General features: G+C 45.4%; 1 protein-coding gene across 6 annotated transcripts in view; it reads left to right on the top strand.

The window, feature by feature from the left end:
• FUBP3 (far upstream element binding protein 3) overlaps positions 1-20,596 on the top strand; it is a 58,949-nt gene that overhangs the window by 16,075 nt on the left and 22,278 nt on the right. For 4 of the 6 annotated variants that reach the window (XM_010360948.2, XM_010360946.2, XM_030919792.1 and 1 more), the window contains 5 exons: positions 35-140; positions 14,852-14,885; positions 17,322-17,371; positions 17,824-17,895; positions 19,157-19,214. In XM_010360948.2, the coding sequence (XP_010359250.1) occupies positions 35-140; positions 14,852-14,885; positions 17,322-17,371; positions 17,824-17,895; positions 19,157-19,214 (320 nt within the window). Of the gene's footprint in view, positions 1-34; positions 141-14,851; positions 14,886-17,321; positions 17,372-17,823; positions 17,896-19,156; positions 19,215-20,596 lie in introns of those variants that run through there. The other 2 variants (XM_030919791.1, XM_030919793.1) reach the window with 2 other exon arrangements.

Here is a 20,596-nt window from a genome sequence, read left to right as displayed (position 1 = left end):
GTTACTGAGTGTTTAAATCTGATTCTCTCTGTAGATTGCTGCTAAAATTGATTCAATTCCTCACTTGAATAATTCCACACCTCTAGTGGACCCCTCAGTATATGGATATGGAGTACAAAAACGGCCCTTGGATGATGGAGGTAAGTTGCCAGAATTATCTTTGCCTTTCAGGTGGTAGTGAACCTGCCAGTTAAGTTTGAATTTGTCAGCCATTACCTTAACGACTCTCTGAAGTGTCACTCTGTCGAGAGGAATGGTTGAAGGGAAGTATTTAGGATGATTTTTCACGGCAGTCCTTCAGCATTTGAGTTCCTGTTTGCCTTGATAATACAGAAATCTTTTCACTGGGCTCTGAGATAAAGACTTGGCCCCTGAGCATCAGCTTGGAAGTAATTTGACCTATTTGAGAATTTTGTTTGATTTAGCCCTCTGTTCTTCAGGGCGCGTGGGAATTGAAGTTCCCACTTTCTCCAAAGAAAGCTACGATTTGGTGCATGGCTCAAGGGAAGCTGTGGCTACATCTTGACCTTAAAGAAAGAGAAGAATGGTGACCTTTCTACAGTCTGGCTGCCAGATTTTTCACCATTCCCATTTATGTCAGGCTTTTTCTAGAAGCATCCCTTTTCTTTAATTCATTTATTTGTTTGTTGTTGTTTTGGCTGGTTTATATATCCTACTCCATCTCCAAAAGAATTTGAGAACACTTAGAAGTGGCCATCCCCAGCACTCTGGCAGAGTGGTCTATCAGATGTGTTTCTGTAGAGAGCTTGGGCATCTGTATCATATTTTGTCTCCTGTTACTATAGAAGAGATAGTGAAATACACTAGATTGACATGAATTTGCATGTAGTCAAGTGAATCGGTGTCTTCTCTGTGTTCTTTTTCTGTCGCTGTGTACCCAGTCATTTACGTTTGTGCATATTTTTGTGATGTATTATGTGAAAAATGAAGGTGTAGAATGGTATGTATCGTATAATCTTTTCTCCCAAAAGTGCATGTTTTAATGTACATAGAAAAATATAATTTGCCATGAATCGTTTCTCTGGTCTCTAGGAATTCTTGTTTTTTTTTAATCCCCCCTTAGCATGGGATCACACTCTGCTCAGGCTAGAGTGCAGTGGCGCTGTTGAACTCCTGGGCTCGAGTGATCCTCCCACCTCGGTCCTCCCAAGTAGTTGGGACTACAGGCATGAGCCACCACGCCTCCTAGTACATTTTTAAATTCTCCAGTTCATAGACTTGTTCACAAATCTCAATGTCCTGAACAAACCCTATGTTAAGGTTCTTTTTAGTTAACTTAAGAGTTGAAGTATTTTATTCTATTTGTAATTTTTGTGACTACATAGGTGTATATATTTATGGAGTACATGAGATGTTTTGATGCAGGCCTGCAATGTGAAATAAGCACATCGTGGAAGATGGGGGTATCCATCCCCTCAAGCATTTATCTTTTGAGTTACACACAATCCAGTTACTCTCTTTATTTTAAAATGTACAATTAGGTTATTGTTGGCTATAGTCACCCTGTTGTGCTATCAAATAGTAGGTCTTATTCGTACCCATTAACCCCCTCCCCCACCTCCCCGAGCCCCCTTTGCCCCCTACTACCCTTCCCAGCCTCTGGTAACCGTCCTTCTACTCTCTGTGTCCATGAGTTCAACTGTTTTGAGTTTTATATCGCATAAATAAGTGAGAACATGTAATTTTTGTCTTTCTCCGCCTGGCTTATTTCACTTAACATAATGCTCTCCAGTTCCATTCATGTTGTTGCAAATGACTGGATCTCATTCCTTTTTATGGCTGAGTTGTTTTTAAATAGACCCAAATAACACCTCCAAAAAGTTCTAGAGGACTGAACTTCAACCTTCCTAAAGGTTAAAGAACCCTGCTTCAAGGGAAAGTTAGAAAGTTCATATTGCTAAAGAAGTGATCTTTAGGGGTAGCCTCTGTTAAAGATAACCCAAGCCAAACCAAACAAACAGCTACACAGCCTTTGGAAATCTTTATTGCTAAGAAAAATGTGCCAGAATTCCGGCGGCTTGGTCTGCCTCTGCTTTTCTAAACTTTTCATCACACCATGAGCAAGACTGTGAGCCTAGAAGGCAGCCAGGTAAACATGAACATCACTTCCCTTCACAGGATCTGCTTGTTCACATTCTTACTCTCTTAAGAGAGTGGCCCAGTGACCTTCCCCCTACCAGAAGACAAGTGACAAAAAGGGGCTGTGGCAGTCCCCAGATGCTGAGACCAACGCAGAACTCAAATTCTACACGTGGAGAAGAGCTTGGAGAAGAAAACAATATGTGTAATCCTGTGATTTAAACAGTGCTCACCAGAAGACAGGATTCATTTTATCGAGCTATAATGCAGAATGTAAGAAGCCTGAGGGAAATTCCTTTTTCTTGAAATACAGCCTGTGGTCACATAAGACCAGGTGTTCAGGGAGGACAGGAGGTTCAGCACGACACAGAAACTTTCCTTCTTGCTGTAGGAGGGGTTCATATTTAGAAGGAAGAAAAAGATAAACCATAGTCATTTTCTGTTTGTAAAGACTTATTCCCCAAAAGGTAGACATGGAAAAAAAATACGGTTATCAAAACAAAGAAGTGAAAATACGCAATATACTAATGAAACTGAGGTTTTAAGTGAGATTCTGGACCTACGCGGTGATCTTGGCCAAGTCAACTACATCTGCCTGTGACCCAGTTTTCTTTGTCAATACTGATAATGTCTTTATTAGTGCTAATTTCTTTCAAATGTGTGTGCAGTGGACTAATGGGAGAAAAATGTCTGCAAAATGCTAGAGGGCCTCATTTGCACATATTTAGGTATTCCTTATGCAGAGGACACAGCAGATACCTGCTCACTGCAAGCACAGGTTTTAACACTTCAACTCCACGCAGTGAGTGAAAAAAACAAGGCTCAATTGTGAAATTGTTGTGAAAGGCTGAATGAGTTGTGAAATATATTGATTTCGATTTCTGGAAACACTGGGCCAAAGAGACACTGTCCTTTAATGGGCTACGTGCACAGAGGCAGACAACTTAGTTTTGTTTTTACTTTGCTGTCTCCCAAGAGGAACCAAAGTATGATTGCTCCAAAAAGATAAAAAGGTTAATTTGCATTACAGCTTTCTGCTAAGGCAAAAATGCCGATAATGCAGTCACCCCTATTTGGCCTAGGGAATCACTAACACCAGTCAAATATAAAAAGATCACAGTGTGTTATTTTGGATAAGCAGTTTAAATGGTTATCTTAGTTCCAGTGGCCCTGGGGTGAATTTTCTGTTTTGTGGTCATAAACACTTTGTAAATACACAAGAATTTTTACAAATGAGTGCTGTCCCCTTAAAATCTTCAATGTGAGTCTAAAGAATTTTCCCCCAAAGGCTCCCACATCTAAAAACAATGGCCATCTCCTCTTAGAGTTCCTAGAGATGCCCGACATGGTGGCTCACACCTGTAATTCCAGCTACCCAGGAGGCTGAGGTAGTGTGAAAGCTCGAGCCCAGGCATTCGAGGCCAGCCTGGGCAACATGGCAAAACCACATCTCCAAAAAATAAATATTTAAGACCGGGCACTATGGCTCACGCCTGTAATCCCAGCACTTTGGGAGGCCGAGGCGGGCAAATCATGAGGTCAGGAGATTGAAACCATCCTGGCTAACATGGTGAAACCCCGTCTCTACTAAAAATACAAAAAATTAGCTGGATGCCGTTGCCTGCGCCTGTAGTCCCAGCTACTTGGGAGGCTGAGGCAGGAGAATCGCTTGAACCTGGGATGTGGAGGTTGCAGTGAGCTGAGATCGCGCCACTACACTCCAGCCTGAGCAACAGAGCGAGACTCCGTCTCAAAAAATATGTATAGTGTGTGTGTGTGTGTGTGTGTGTGTGTGTGTGTGTGTGTATAAAGTTTTTTTTTTAATGTGCTAGGCAGTGGAACAAGGGAAATGATTTGTTCCTGATATAGAAAAGGGATTTGGGTTAGTTGTGTTTCAGGGAGTGGCGGTTTCGAGCCGGCTGTCAGAATGCTGTTCATGAGCCTGCTTAGAACCCAGAGCAGAATTTAGAGCTCAGTTTGAAAGCTTGCCTGGATGCCTCTCTCTGAGAGGTAGCTGTCACCAGTCACTCCACCGCCCTCCAGCTTTGGATCAGGCCATTTTAACCTTCGCTGTCTTCAATCTTGACACCCACATGTTCCAGCAGTCTTTGATATGCATCCTTGGCACCCCACCAGTTCAGGAATCTGCCTTCTGGTCTCAGTTTTGGCACCTTTTCCATCCAGTATGTCTCTCATGCTTCAGCTGGAGCCTCTCCCTGCAGTCAGTTCAACCAGTTTCATTCCTCCAGTAGCCAGGGAGGTGCAGATCTTCCAACCTGGCCGTCGCCTGCCCTCCCTGCTTGGCTCCTCCCGTGCACCCTGTGCAACAGCCTGGATGGCTGTCTCTTCTCTCTCCCCTCTCACCCAGCTCTTAACCTGCCCCACTCCTGCTCAGCCAGCTTCCTCCTAGAAACCTATCCTCTTCCGTATCTTTTGACTTTCTTCAGTGCTCAGCCCACATGCCACCTAGCCTCTTGGTCTTCTCTCTACCCTTTTTTCCTTCCTTCCTTCCTTCCTTCCTTCCTTCCTTCCTTCCTTCCTTCCTTCCTTCCTTCCTTCCTTCCTTCCTTCCTTCCTTCCTTCCTTCCTTCCTCCCTCCCTCCCTCCCTCCCTCCCTCCCTCCTCCTCCCTCCCTCCCTTCCTTCCTCCCTCCCTCCCTTCCTTCCTCCCTTTTCCCTTTTGCCTTTTTCACACACCCACCTCACTAGTGAATATTGAGTCATATCGTTCTCTTAATTTCTAAAGCAGTGTGTTTGCCCTCTGCTCAGGGCAGACAAGATCCCATCCTTCCTTCTGCGGTTACTGGGTCCCGCCATGCACCTCTCCTAGTAGAGCCTACGTGATGTGGCCATAGATACTGGCCTCATTTCCCATGGACTCTTCATGCTCAAGTTCCCCCCTGTTTCCTACAATTAGCATTTAAAAATTTTGGAAAAAGTAACTTCCAAATTTAAGAGAATAATATTAGCTAAGTGATTTAGAAGTGCAAATTTAAATGTAATCTAAATTAGAGGTTGGCAAGCATTTCTTTTTTTTTTTTTTTTTTTTAAGACAGGGTCTCGCTGAGGCTAGAGTGCAGTGGGGCAATCATGGTTCACTGCAGCCTCTACCCCCCCCCAGACTCAGGTGATCCTCCCACCTCAGCCTCCTGAGTAGCTGGGACTGCACTGCACTTGGCAACAAGCTTTTTTTATAAAGGACCAGATAGTAAGCATTTTAGGGGCCAGGCACGGTGGCTTATGCCTATAATCCCAGCACTTTGGAAGGCCGAGGTGGGAGGACTGCTCGTGTCCAGGAGTTTGAGACCAGCCTGGGCAATGTAGCAAGACCCCATCTCTACAAAAAAAAAAAATGAAAAAAGATTAGCTGGGTGTGGTGGTGCATGCCTATAGCTGCAGCTACTCAGGAGGCTGAGGCGGGAGGATTTCCTGAGCCTGGGAGGTCAAGACCACAGCGAGCAGTGATCGCACCTCTGCACTCAGCTTGGGCGACATAGTGATCTCAAAACAAACAAAAATAAATGTAAGGTTGCAGGCTATGTATCCCACCTACTAAGCTACGCTATTGGAGTTCAGAAACAGCTGTAGCATCTGTATAAACAAATGAGCATGGCTATGAGCCAATAAGATATTTCATGGAAACAGGCAGCTGGCCCTCAAGCTTAATTTGCCAGTCCTCAGCTAAAATCAGCTTCATCAGATGATGAACATTTTCTGCATCTTTAGTTAGGGAAGTATATAGAGAGTACCCCTCCCCCAGTTTCTTTAAACAAGTCTCCTGTCTCGTGGTTCACTGTCCAGCTGCCCTGACCACCTAAACAAGTGCTTTCAAAATGTTTGCCCAGAGCTGATGGACAGACGGAGAAGTCACTTCCCATTTGCCCCTGTGTATCCTCTCCTGATCCAAGATCAAAGCCTTTCGAGTTTTCTCCCTCAGGAGCGTTTTAAGGAGCTTTCTTAGTTGAACTAAGCAGGCCTTACCTTCCCCTGCATTCTGTGTAGCGGGTGGCACCAAAACCAGGGCTTCGGGAGAGTACAGCACTGTCCTCACCACTAGGGTGGCGGGGGAAAGGCCACGCAAGGGGCTTTGAAACTGTGCCTGCCTCTTCTCCCAAAGACTCGCCTTTGCTGTTTATGTGGCACCTTGTTTTTCCTTTTTATTCTTTTTACTTCGTGACCTGCTGAAGAAAGCACCTTTTATGTAGTACCACACTTCCTAATTTTGATAATAGAATTGTTCCCCGTTTATTCATGACTTCTTTTTCCCACAGTCAACCACTGCCAAAAATATTAAATGGAAAAATGGAAAATTCTAGAAATAATTCCTTTTTTTTTTTTTTTTTTTTTTTGAGATGGAGTCTTGCTCTGTCACCCAGACTGGAGTGTAGTGGTGCGATCTTGGCTCACTGCAACCTCCACCTCCCGGGTTCAAGCGATTCTCCTGCCTGCCTCAGCCTCCCGATTAGCTGGGATTACAGGCGTGCGCCAGCACAGCCAGCTAATTTTTGTATTTTTAGTAGAGATGGGGTTTCACCATGTTGACCAGGCTGTTCTTGAACTCCTGACCTCGTGATCTACCTGCCTCTGTCTCCCAAAGTGCTGGGATTACAGACATGAGCCACCGCGCCCAGCTAATTCCTAATTTTTAAATTGTACGCCATTCCGAGTAGCATGTGTATCCACACTGTATACAGTTACCCGCTCACCAATGTATAGGAAAAAATATAGTATATACAGGGTTGGGTACTCTCAATGGTTTCAGCCACCTACCAGGGGTCTATGGAACATATCCCTCATAGACAAGGGGAAATTCCTGTATTCTTACGGGGTAAAGGACGAATTCTTGGGCGTACTGCCAAATGAATTATTTGCAGGAAGAGTGAAATAGACTATTTCTATGATCCTTTCCAAGCTTTGTTTTTCAGTACTTGTGGCATAGGGCAAGGACTGAAAAGGAGGACAGGAAGGAGGAGAAAAAGGAATGAGGAGGAAAAGACATTTGAAAATCCAAGACCTTAGGGAGAGACAGGAGATAGGAGGTACAAGTGGTAGCGGGTGGTGAGAGCCATGATGCCCAGACCCCTGCCTGTGACCTGCACCCCAGGCAGGTGCTGCAGGCACCAGTCTCCACTCTGGAAAGAGGAAAGTGAATCTCAGAGGTGTTGATACTTTCCCTGAATGGGGAATGATGACAGATGCTGGAGGGGTGAAAAGCCAAGACCAAAACCTAGTTCCTGAGAGTAGGAGCGGTTAGGAGGAAGGTTTGCCTTTTGTGAAGAGGAAAGAGAGAAAGCAGATGAAGGCTTTCCAGGGGCGGGTGGACATGGGCAGGCTTCCCAGGGTCCTTTTCCAGCCCCTTGCCTCCTATCTGCCCTCTTCCCTAAAATGGGCCTTTCTGAGAGTCACGTCTGCCCCGGAAGTTTGTGCCTTTCCTGCCACACCCCTTCTCCCATTCCCCACTTTTGGTGTACAGTGGGCAGTCACCTGGGGTGGAAAAATCCCCAAGCAGTGGGGCCAGGCAAGAATTCTGAATAGAGAATCCCAAGGTAACAGGGTAGAGCCTTGGTAAGAAGTAGTGAAGGGAGGCTGGGCACAGTGGCTCACGCCTGTAATCCCAGCACTTTGGGAGGCTGAAGTGGGAAGATCACCTAAGGTCAGGAGTTCAAGACCAGCCTGGTCAACGTGGTGAAACCCAGTCTTTACTAAAAATACAAAAATTAGCCGGACGTGGTGGCGTGCATCTGTAGTCCCAGCTACTCGGGAGGCTGAGGTGGGAGAATGGCCTGAATCCAGGAGGCAGAGGTTGCAGTGGGCCGAGATTGCGTCACTGCACTCCAGCCTGGGCAACAGAACAAGACTGTCTCCAAAAAAAACAAAGAAATAGTGAAGGGGGCCGGGCGCGGTGGCTCAAGCCTGTAATCCCAGCACTTTGGGAGGCCGAGACGGGTGGATCACGAGGTCAGGAGATCGAGACCATCCTGGCTAACACGGTGAAACCCCGTCTCTACTAAAAAAAAAATACAAAAAACTAGCCGGGCGAGGTGGCGGCGCCTGTAGTCCCAGCTACTCGGGAGGCTGAGGCAGGAGAATGGTGTAAACCTGGGAGGCGGAGCTTGCAGTGAGCTGAGATCCGGCCACTGCACTCCAGCCCAGGGTACAGAGCGAGACTCCGTCTCAAAAAAAAAAAAAAAAAAAAAAAAAAAAGAAATAGTGAAGGGGGACAGGGTCTGATTTTATCCAGTTGACGACTCCTGGCAAAGGCTCTGTGCCCTACCCCCCACCTCAGCCACCTCCATTTGTTTCTTCCTCCCTTCACCCATCTATCCATTTTAGGATTATAATTTAGAAGTGAGATGATAGTTACATGGGTACATACATACGTGTAAGTTGGAAAAAGGCAGTGAGATTTTTCACCTTGGCAAAGCATGATCCGACTGGTTGGTTGACAGTTGGCTTAGCCAGCTGGGTAAAATAGTAGACATTTTCCACAAAAATGAATGAGCTAAACCTGTGGCATCAATGTTGTGACAAAAATATAACTCGAGCTCGTGTACAATGCCTGTTACATTCTTCGTGGCTGTTAATAGGGAAGAAAAGTAGTTGCCAAATTGAAAGAGGATTCATAGGTTTCCAGAGTTCAACTTGATGGTACAACCTCTCTCAAATACAGTTTTGGAGTGTTACAAAACTAAACCTGCACTTATGCATGGTCCACAATTGCACTGTTGGGCATTTATCCCCAAGAAATGAAAATGTTCACACAGGAGCCTGTTCACGTAGCAGCTTTATTCGTAATAGTCCCACACTGAAAACAGCCCACGTGTCCTTCAAGTGATGAATGGTTCTGCTGCGATACAGCCATACCGTGGAATATTACTCAGTGGTGAAATGGAACAAATGCTGAGTACATCCAGCAACTTGGATGAATCTCCAGGGTGGCAAAAGCCAATCCCAAAAAACTACATACTGCATGATCCCCTTTGTGTAACCTTTTGGGAACGGAGAACAGATTAGTGGTTGCCAGGGGTTAGGGATTGAGTCAGAGGAGAGGGGGTCGTGTAAGATCATAGCCAGAAGGGAACCTGAAGCTTAAACTCCTTATTGTTGTAGATAAGGAAACCGGTTTCTGAAGTAGTAAGTGGTTTGACCAAGGCCAGATAGATACATGGTAAGTGACAGAAGGGAAGTTGAACCTGGGTCTCTGTCTCATGTGCCCTAATAGTTTAGTACTTAAACCTGTGAACTTCAGAGTCTGATAGATCAAGGCTTGAATCCCAGCTTTGCTAGTCGTTAGCTGTTTGACCCTGGACAAATTCCTTAACGTCTCTGAGCCTGTGTTTCCTCGTCTGTAAAATGGACCTGATGATAACCTGCCTCATCAGATTATCATGAGGGTTATATCTCATTATTTTCAAACTTTAAGAAATACCACTCCCGGGCCGGGTGCGGTTGCTCATGCCTGTAATCCCAGCACTTTGGGAGGCCGAGGCAGGTGATCACGAGGTCAGGAGATGGAGACCGCCCTGACCAACATGGTGAAACCCCGTCGCTACTAAAACACAAAAAATTAGCTGGGCATGGTGGTGCGTGCCTTTAGTGCCAGCTACTCAGGAGGCTGAGGCAGGGGAATTGCTTGAACCCAGGAGGTGGAGATTGCAGTGAGCCAAGATCGTGCCACTGCGCACCAGCCTGGTGACAGAACAAGACTCTGTCTCAAACAAAAAAGAAAAAATACCACTCCCCATGTGAGAAAAACTGTTTCCGTCAGAACTAGTTAGTACAGATGTGTTAAAACACATATGTGACTGAAATGAAAGTTTTATGAAATACATTACCCTTTTTATATATGGTACATTCTGTTTTCGCTTTCATTTTTTAATAAAGCTGGTTATGACCCCCTGTATTGATTTCATGACACTGGTGTAAATGAAAGTAAAGCTTAGGGCTATGAATATAGTATCATAGAATTCTTTTTCCTCTTAGGCACTTGGGGAGAAGGTGCAGGGCCCAACGTGTCCCTGGAGGCTAGGGTAGGCCCCCTCATCTGTTGCCTTCTGCCTTCCCTGCTGGACTCTAAGCTCCCTGAGGGCAAAGGTGACTTTGTTAGATTGTTGTATCCTCAGGTCCTGTCACAGTGCTCAGCACCTGGAAGGCACTGACCTGTGAGATGAATGATCAAGAGACTTAATATCACAAAATTAAACACTGATAAGTGTTGAAACCCACAAGATTAGAGGACAGGGGAAGATGAAGGGGTGCAGAGTTTGCACGGGCACAGGCCCCTCGCCTGCATGCCATTCTGAAGGCTTGGGTGCAGTGCGATAGCACCTTCCTCTTCAGTTAGATGGGAATGGCAGTGACAGTAGCTGCCTCAAAGGTGGGTTCTTGTAAGACCAGGTAGGTTCATGCAGGTGAGGCGCCCAGGAAAGCACCTAGTGTGGCTGGGGGTGGGGGATGTTCTTTCCACTCACAGAAGTTTATAGTAGACTACAAGTAAGAGTCATGTGATTGGCTGGGCACAGTGGCTCACACCTGTAATCCCAGCACTTTGGGAGGCTGAGGCAGGCGGATCACCTGAGGTCAGAAGTTTGAGACCAGCCTGGCCAACACGGTGAAACCCTGTCTCTACTAAAAGTACAAAAATTAGCCGGGCATGGTGGCATACACCTGTAATCCTGGCTACTTGGGAGGCCGAAGCAAGAGAATCGCCTGAACCCAGGAGGCAGAGGTTGCAGTGAGCCGAGATCGCGCCACTGCACCCCAGCCTGGGAGACAGAGCGAGACTCTGTCTCAAACAACAACAAAAAGGAGTGACATTATTGAGATAAACTTGAATTTACTTTCACTTTTTAAAAATAATTTGCAAAATTAATAAATTATGCTTGCCAAAGTACTTTCAGCTGAACTCAGCATATCAGTGTTTTGTGGCCCTGGAGCAAGAGTTGCTGCCTAGAACACAGGAGGCATTTGTAGTGTCCCTGGGGGAAAAGCTTTCTAAAAACTGCCTGAATCCTCACCGCTAAGTGTGTGTTACTGACCTGAGGTGGGGCGTGGAAAGCCATTGGTCGGTCAGAGGAGACTGCAAATCCAAAGAAGAGGCAGAGGAGGGAGGATTGTTTTCAAAATCTAAAGAAGATTTGGGTTATTTGCTTTTGCAGTTATAAAAATTGGTATTCACCTCCCCCCCACAACAGACTCACTCACCTGCCTCTGGCTAGTGATTCTGTGTGGGTGCCAGCCCGTGCTAGCTGAGCTGTTGTGAAGGAGGAATTGGCACTTTTGTTCCTTGCGCCGGGGTGGGAGTGGGGGTGTTAACTATTAAAGCTGATGTGACCGGGCACCGTGGCTCACGCCTGTAATCCCAGCACTTTGGGAGGCCAAGGCAGGTGGATCACCTGAGGTCGGGAGTTGGAGACCAGCCTGACCAACATGGAGAAACCCTGTCTCTACTAAAAATACAAAATTAGCCGGGCCTGGTGGCGCATGCCTGTAGTCCCGGCTACTCAGGAGGCTGAGGCAGGAGATTCGCCTCAACCCAGAGGCAGAGGTTGCGGTGAGCCAAGATCGCGCCATTGCACTCCAGCCTGGGCAACAAGAGTGAGACTCTGTCTCAGAAAAAAAGAAAAAAAAAGCTGATGCATATTGCAAAGTTGCGTGTATTTCCCAGTGCTGTTTTGCTTCTTTCAGAGGAGGAAAAAAAATGAAGTCTTTGTTTTCTTTTCATTAGCAGGGAAAACATGTCTGATCACCTTTTTTTGTTTGTTTTTGTTTGTTTTATTTTTGAGATAGTTTTACTATCATCCAGGCTGGAGTGCAGTGACACGATCCCGGCTCACTGCAACTTCCTTCCTGGGTCCATTGTGCACCAGCCTCCCAAGTAGCTGGGGTTACAGATGTGTACCACCACACCCAGCACGTTTTTGTATTTTATTCTTTTTCTTTTCTTTCTTTTTTTTTTTTTTTTTTTTTTTTGCTTTACTAGAGATGGGGTTTCACCGTGTTGGCCAGACAGGTCTCGAACTCCTGGCCTCAAGTTACCTGCCCGCCTTGGCCTCCCAAAGTGCTGGGATTACAGGCATGAGTGGCCACACCTGACCTGACCTTTTTTTTTTTTTTGTAAGATTATTATTAAAATTGACAGAGTATTGCTCTTCAGAAGGAATTTATGATTTTGTGGAATGACTCACAGCCCAGGCAGGTCGTATTACATAGTGCACAAGGGAAATGAAAACTACACCTGGATGTGCTGGAATTGCTCCAAGGGGACCTTTGGAAGCAAGAAGATGCATTGTCAGCCAGCACACGCCATTAGTGGAAATAGGACTGATTTTACCCAGCATTTTTCCTTTTTTATAGGAAAATGAGTGTAGTTCCATTCAGTTGAACTTGATAGGTGTTCCCATCGGCCTCCTCAGTGTGACCCCTGCTCATTGTGAAGACTAAGGAGAGGTTCCTGTTCCTGGAGTTGGACATAGAACTTGGCCATATGAGTACCCACTGCCCCGATCTAACTGCTGGTTTTCATTTTTAGGCACCAAATGGGAATGTTCTGAAGGGAATGAAACTGTAATCGCATGTTTCAACCTTGGGTGGGCTCCAGAATTTGCATGGAGGAGGGAGATGATTTATCCTTCCTAAGCATCTGCCAGCTCAGAGTTGACTCTGGACTTGAACCTGATTTCCTCTCAGTGGTGTAGCTCTCCGCAGCCTGTCTATTTGGGATGATAGTGTGTACATTTCCATCTCTGGCCATTGTGAGTGCCTCCACTGTGGCTGGTTGGAATGGTGTTGTGTGCATGGCACCTGTAACACATACTTTGCCAACAAAAAGGAATTGCTCTTTTTGTGATGAGTACAAAATTTCAAATGGCTTTTGAACAGCAGCCCTCTGAATATTCTTGTGAATCTCAGGGAGTTCTTTATGGTAGCACAGCCCTTTGTTTCTGTGGCTTCTCTGGCTGAGACAGAAATTTCTGAAGATCATCGGTCCTTTGACATCCTTTACTAAACAACACAGTGAACCAGAACCCACGGTGCGGCCTCTGCCCCAGCTGAGGAATGCTGAGTACCTCTCCTCTGTGTTCTCATCATTTCAAGACATTTTAGTTCTTCTGGCTTCAGTAGATTCTTTACCCACAAAGAGGGGGATTCTGATAGCACTCAGGGAAGCTCAGCTGACTGAGGAACAGCTAACCGAGCTCGCAGGTGCTCTGTCATTGACATTCTGCTTTGGCGTGTTTCTTTTCCTCCCCGCTGCCCTACGTCGCCAACGTTCCTCCCTCAGGAATGTCTCAGCCCCAACACCATTCAGGGGCTGAGTGTGGTGAGGATTCCTTTCCTGACCTGGCAGTTGTCCAGTTTTCATGCAAAATGGGAATTGTGAGCACTACCTGTTCCAAGCAAGAATGTTATATTCAAACAGATATGCAAAGAGAAAATTTTAAGAGTCAATAAAAAACAATTCTCGTATCCCTGAGATAAGCAGATTAATAGTGTCGAGTGTCAATATTTTGGCTGTAGACCATTATCTTGTTATCGATCCAGAAGAAATATGGTATTGACTCAGTAGCTTCGTTTACTTTTTGCTAGCATTGTTTTGCTTTGCTTTTTTTCTTTTTAAATGTCACGGTCTGCTTTTTCTCCTTTGTCTCTTTACTGTCCAGTCAGAGAATGACAGCACTTGAGTTTGAGCACAAGCAGAGCAGTTGGTTCCCTGTTTCAGATGTAGTTCGGTTGTCAAACCATTTCATTCTCTGACCTCAAGTGGGTGGAATCGAGCCTTTCCGACTTACCTCATGTCCTTAGAATAACTTTCCCCAAAGACGTATTTCTGAATGCCCTTTTTAGCATCTTGTAAGGTGCGTTCGGTCGGTTCTTTGTGATATGTTTAGGATTTGTACTTTTCATTGTTTGCTGACTGTGTTTCCTGAGCTGCATTTTCCAAAAGAGAAACACTACAGAATCATTTTTGCTGATGGCTGGGGAAGGAGACACTCATCAATAGCTGAAAGAGGAGAAACTGGAACAAAAAGCGTAGCTGAAGTGGTTTTGTGGGAATGTGATTACAGACTTGGTTTTAATAATAAGAGGCTGTTTGGCACCGTTGTCTCTGTGAAATGGGCTTGAAAGGCAGTTGCTCATTCTTAGTGTCCACTGCACATGGACTGCTCTGGTGGGTCCGTGACGAGGCCTGTGGAGGGAGGAGGCCAGATCCTCTCCTTCAGATGCTTATGCTGTTGGTGGGGGAGGGGGGTTCGTTGGGGGGGCGCCAGGGGGCGTCTCCTGCCCCATGGCCAGGAGGAGCATATGTGCATGTTCCTCATGACTACAGCTGCTGTGGGGCAGTCCTTAACAATACATCCAAGGAGGGTAAATCTTCTCATTTGTTTTTAAAAAAGGATCTCTTTCTGTCTTTACATTGAGTTTGGATCCAGAGCAGGAGGGAGGTAGGAAGTTAGAGGGATTTAGGCTAGCAGGATTTTCTCCCAGGCCTCACAGCATGTGGACACACAGATCAATTTCTTATCCTGTGTTCAGCTGGACACTGGGTTAGAGACTGTGTTGATCAAGATGTCCCCTCCTGTTTCATATCATATAACGCATTCATTTCAGCCACTGAGCCTAAATTACTGTTTGCTTTCTTTCTGCCTTTCTTCCCCCCCCTCCCTGAAATGGTAAGAATGGTAAGGATGAAGTTAGTTTACCCGTGCTAATGCTTTGATTTTTTTTTTTTCTCTTTCTCTTTGCCACAGTAGGTAACCAGTTAGGGGCCTTGGTACATCAAAGGTAAGCAGTGGGCTATGTTTTATTATTTATTGATCATTTCTAATTGTTTATTGATCCACCATCTGTACTAGAGTGCTAGAAAGTCAGAGGTTGAGTGTGTGAAAAAGCATGGGTTAGGCTTCTTTAAGACTTGAGTTTTTTGCTAGCCATTTCCAAGATAGTGTCAGCTCAAGGATAAACTAATACAAGGCATTAAAAATCAGCCATTATTGCAGTAACTTAAAATACTTGTAGAAGATTGGAGTTGCTCTTTCTACCAGTGTACACATAATTTAAAAGGAGAGAATGAGATTTTCCCACCTGGTTTTGTGGTGTTGCCAATATTTGATTAATCCTCAGCCTCTTCACCTGAGAAGGGACACCTCGAAGTGTGAGGGTCGGACACTCACAAGAGAATGCTTTGGGTGCCCAGGAAGTATGGGTGGGTGGCTAGTGCGTGGCAGGGAGCCCAGAAGCCAGGGTTCCATCCCTCCAGAGTGGTAGGGACCTGCCAGAGAGCCTCAGCCCAGCTGATTATCTGTTTCTGTGTCCCCTCATAGCCTTCTGTCAAACATTGAGGATTTAGAGAGATACAGAAAGAGCCCCGAGTTTTACAAAGGCCAGTCTGTAAGATGGGGTATGTGTGGTCATAGTGTATCGCCCTTCAAACAGGAAAACCTATACAAGAAACTGCCACAGTTTCTCTTCCGGAAGGATGAATTTTGTGCTGTGTATCTGTTGCTGTAACATATCCTTAACCTTCTATTAGCAAAACAATTCTGTCATCTTGTATTCTGCCTAGCTGTTTGGGAGTTTCTAGAAATCACCAGGCATCAGTTAAACAAGAGTTTTATCCTGGGTTTTTTTGTTATTGTTTCTTTGTTTGCTTTGTTTTGTTTGTTGATGAATTGAAAAATTTAAATGAGGTGATCATTAGTATCAAATGCTGACTTTCCTATAAAGCCGTAACTAGTCAGGATTTTCTTTTCCAAGGTGTTTGTATTTTGTACCTTGGACAAGTTTCAGCCTTGCATTGAGATGAGAACGTTTTCTTCCTGGAAACCCAGAGCAGTTTGTCTTGGTATGTTTCTTGCTCAGAGTCTGCTGAAGTTATTCCTTAGGGCCAAGAGCTGCCTGGGCTTTGTGACATTTTGTATTGCAGTAGTGTTGAAGCCCCTCTAGTCAATTGCCAGGTAATATTTCTGAGAGTAGACAGAGTAGACAGCTCATGCTACACATGGTGTGAGCAGCAGCCTCCTGGCCACAGGCACAAGAGCCCCGTCTTCCCTCACAACAGAGTCAGGAAGCACATCCTGACAGGGACCTGGCTTCTGCTGCAGGACACGTTGGGACAGCAAGACTTGACATTCACATCCATGGTGTTACTGATTAGCAAGCTGGGAATGAATTGCCTGATTTGGGGAGAACACGTATATTCCAAGAGGTGGAGAGAATCCCGTCTTGTACATAAGCTTGAGGGTATAAACTCCACAAGGAGAAGACTGTTGTTCCCATCAAAATGATACAGTGGCAAGTGCTATTTATGCTGTTGCATTTCTTCTAAGTAATGCACTCTCCCTAAAAATATGCACTTATTCAGTCTTTTCCATGATGGGTAAAAATCCAGCTGTGTGAGAGATATTTAAAAATGCTTGCCCTTTTTTTTTTTAACTACTTGCATTTAGCATCCTCCCAAGGTAAATGTTGAGATTTAATTGCTTTCTGGGGTGTTGGGCAAATTGGACATTGTCCACAATACACTGTGTGGCAGATTTGAAGGTTTGTTTGAAAAAAGCCAGTGCAATAGTAGTTTAAAAAAAAAAAGCACATAATGGATGGGATAGCATTTAACAGAAGTACCTTGCAGAGTAAGTGAGGTAATTATTCTGTTCTGGCAACACTGATTACGCCTCCATCAGATACTGATTCCATTTGGGGCATCTCAACTTGAGAAACATCCATAAATTAGAAGGGAGGCCAGAAGACAATAAAAAGATTGGGAAACAAGGAATGTTGAAGAAAAGTTGGGTATCTCTTCATCTAGAGAGGACTCCACAATGGAAGTCTAAACATCTCCCAAAACCCCGGAGGACCTTTCAATGACCTGGGATTGATGGCCCGTTGGTTAGAGAGCACCTAACCAGGCAGAATGAGGCAACGCTGAGAGGTGCTTTGGAAGAAAAGGCAGCTGTTAGAGGAGGTGGTGGTTTCATGAAAACCCGAGGTTTCTTCCTCTAACACAGGGAGATGAAAGGCTTAGATCTTTGGGAGGAATGATTGACCAGAGGGTTCATTACGTGACACTCTTTGTAGATGGTGGCGGATTTGTTGGCCAGATTGGCCTGATATATTTTAAGCTTTTATCTTGCAACGTTGCCAGTATGGGCAATTTGGGGACCTAAAATGGCTGCAAAATTCTGTATTCTGTATTTTTTCCAAAATGTTCTTTGTTTTTAGGACAGTAATAACAGAAGAATTCAAAGTGCCTGACAAAATGGTTGGATTTAGTAAGTATCCATGTTGTCTACTTTTTCCCTGATTCCTGTCTCTTCTTTCTCTCTCTCTCTTTTTCTGAGCTCCTTTGCCAGGATGTTCTTTTTGTTTTAATCTCTCTTGTGAGTGTCACCTGTAGTAGAATGCTTTGCACATGCCGTTCCCCACAGCTCTGAAGTGCTGCAGGTCTCTTCAGGCTGAGGGAGAAACCAGAGCACTGGGCTGTGGATGCCCTCGCCTTCCCCACCTCTCCTCACCTCAGCTTGAATCCCCTCTGCCTGTAGGCTGTTTCACACGGGCTTTCTGCTGCCATCATGCCCAAAGAGTGGAGATGGGCTCACGGTGGCCAACTCGATGTGTAGTGTTGTGAGCCAAGTGTCACAGTTTGTGGAATTAATTCAGTCATTCATGCGTGGTGAAATATGGAATGGGGGCGTGTATTCTGACCCTGTTCAATTTGTTTCAGTTATCGGCAGGGGAGGTGAGCAGATTTCACGGATTCAAGCAGAATCTGGTTGCAAAATTCAGATTGCTTCAGGTAAGGGCTTTTTAAAAATAGATACCAATTTTATAGAAATCAGTATTTTGCAAAAATTTCCAGATTCGGTACTTTGCTTGTTGCTTGGGTAAGTATATGCGATTGGTGTTTTCCGTGCACTTCGGGAGTTGGACTCCTAGATGAGAACCAGAAGGATCAGAGCAAAGGTGGGCCCGGAGATAAGGCCTCGTATCTGGCTTCTGGGGTAAACCCTCCCTCAGCTCTGTGGCCAGACATGGCCCCTTCCCAAACACCTGCCACTCTAGGACCTATGTTTTCTGCACCAGAATGTTACGCCAGACATGGTGGCATAGTGGGGCCTGTAGGAATCCTACGGCTTTGGGGTCACTCCTTGACTGTGTGCATCAGGGGAGGCTCCCCTGGATGAGACTGTCCCTTCCCTTTGTGGGAACTGGATATCTGGGGGTCCTGGCTGGATTAGCACTCACTGAACATGTTTTCCAACCTTTCCTAGCTGGGTTCATTTTGACCATGCAATATGGAGAGAGATGGAGTGAAGAACAGTTTTTTATTGTATTTATGGTTTTGTCATCTAATTTGAGCTTGACCTCTTTCCATTGCAAAGGAGGGGGTTTGAAGGACATTTGACTAGAAAAATGTTTGTCCTTTTAAAAGATACATATTACAGTGTCTTGAAGGCAGTAACTCCTGTTAGCTGTTTCTCTTTCATTTTTTTGAGGAAGGATTTTAAGAAGCACATTTTTTAGGAACAAAATGAGGCATCGTGTGGTGTTAGAAAGTAACGTGTTTCTCTCGTTAAATGGCCTAGTTCCACATAGATGTCACTGATCTCTTGGGACATTCATGCAGTAACTGGTATGTCCTGATATATGTGTCATGAAGTTCCTTCCTAGTGTACTAGCTTATTTGCCGTGTGCAGACACATCACCATTGAGCTGCAAATGGAGAAACTGAGGAATAGCACGATAAAGGGACTGAAACAATTACTAGCGTGTGAATGGCTCAGAAGTGAAGCTGAGACGGGTAATCAGGACCAACTCACAGACCCTGTCACGTCCTTCTAGCTTCCCCTGTGGGACTTGTTTCTGCTTCGAGAACCTAGGGTGGAGCTACCAGCTTCATATTCTGTCCACAAGTGGAAGCAAACTGTCTTTTTCTGGGAGCCTGGGCCTCTGCGGGGCTGGCCTAGGAAGCAGCCCTAGAGAGAGTCTGTACAGAGGCAGAGGTGCATGTGCCCGGGGCCCACCAACACCCCTCATCTTCTTGATTCTTCTTATAGAGAGTTCTGGGATTCCAGAGAGGCCCTGTGTACTTACCGGAACCCCAGAAAGTATTGAGTAAGTTTATTTTATTTACTTTTTCTTTCACTCTTCTTCCTCCTTCCCCAAATGGGGAGAAATGGAAGGGCAACACTGTTACTGAACACTGTGAATCTGTGCTGCAGTCTGGCCACACAGGCAAATAATTCCACAGGAAAAAAATCTGGGAGGTTCTGTGCCAGGGGATTTTGTTACCTTAAGTACACGAGATATCACCTTCGTTCTAAATCCCACAGCTGTCATAACTTCTCCTTCAAACCAGGGTCTCAGGAGTGTACATTCACCCCACCTGAATGCTCTAATCAACTTACTTCTTCCTTGTTAACACCTCCTTTACCTGAGCAGGTCTGGATTAGTAAGCCAGTCACTTGGTGAGCTACTGAGAATCCTGGTACCGGGTCTTTTGGCTGGAGGCTGATCCCGTTACCCTTCTGATATTTGTGAACCAAATGAGTCAACTCTTCGTGACCTTTGCTCTACTCAGAGGGCCGTACGGACTGGCCAGAGGATGTCTTGACTTTTGGCGCCCTTGCAACAGCCTTAAGACTAACATTGCTTTCCTACCCTGTTACTCACAAACTCAGAACCTTATACCAGGTGCAGGCGTCATAAATCCAAGAGTCTCCCAGGAAAGGGAAACATACTGACTTATAGCCTGCTTGCTGTCCTTCAATCTACAGAGCAGCACTGCATTTGGGGTCAGGACTGCTAAGATTATATCTGGCTCAATAGGTAGGGTTGTTTTATTGTTTCCATTTCTCAGGGAGTCTAGATGAGCTTAAATTCTCTTGTTCTGCCATCACATTGCGAGCAGTGAACCAGAATAAATATCGCTGGCAGGTGTGCATTACAGGGCAAGCTGGATGGTTTGCTGGAGTCAAAGCGTTTTTCTTCCAACACAGGTTAATCTAGTACACAAGCAAAATATTAAAAAGCTGCTGTAACTGGGAAGATACACGAAGCTGACTCTGTACGCAAAGGCTCAAGACTACAAAAGGCCACATCTATTTCCTGCCTTTCTCTTCTTTCTTACTACTCTTCTAACCGCTCCTGCTTCCTGTCTACCCAAGGACCTGAGGCAGTGGGATTATAACTTTAGGAGGAAACAAATTTCATGTTCTTCAGTGAGCAGCACAGCCAGCCTGTTTAGTAGCTGAATTCTTCTCCATTAGAGAAACCAAAAAGCAGATCGTGTGTGGCAATTTAGAGAATAAATACGAGAAATAACAGCCAGGAGAAATTCTGGTGCAGAAAAGGAAATTGGCCCAGCAGATGACTTTGGTGGTCTGGGCTGTGCTGTCGCCATGTTACAGTTGCCCTCCCCCGCTGCCCAAGAAATCAACACAAATGGCAGGACATGTGACATGCAGGGTCCCAACTTGGCTGCCATGGAAAGCCCA

Source organism: Rhinopithecus roxellana, chromosome 16 (genome assembly GCF_007565055.1).
Source record: "Rhinopithecus roxellana isolate Shanxi Qingling chromosome 16, ASM756505v1, whole genome shotgun sequence".
Lineage (NCBI taxonomy): Eukaryota > Metazoa > Chordata > Mammalia > Primates > Cercopithecidae > Rhinopithecus > Rhinopithecus roxellana.
This window is presented reverse-complemented; position numbering and strand designations above follow the sequence as displayed.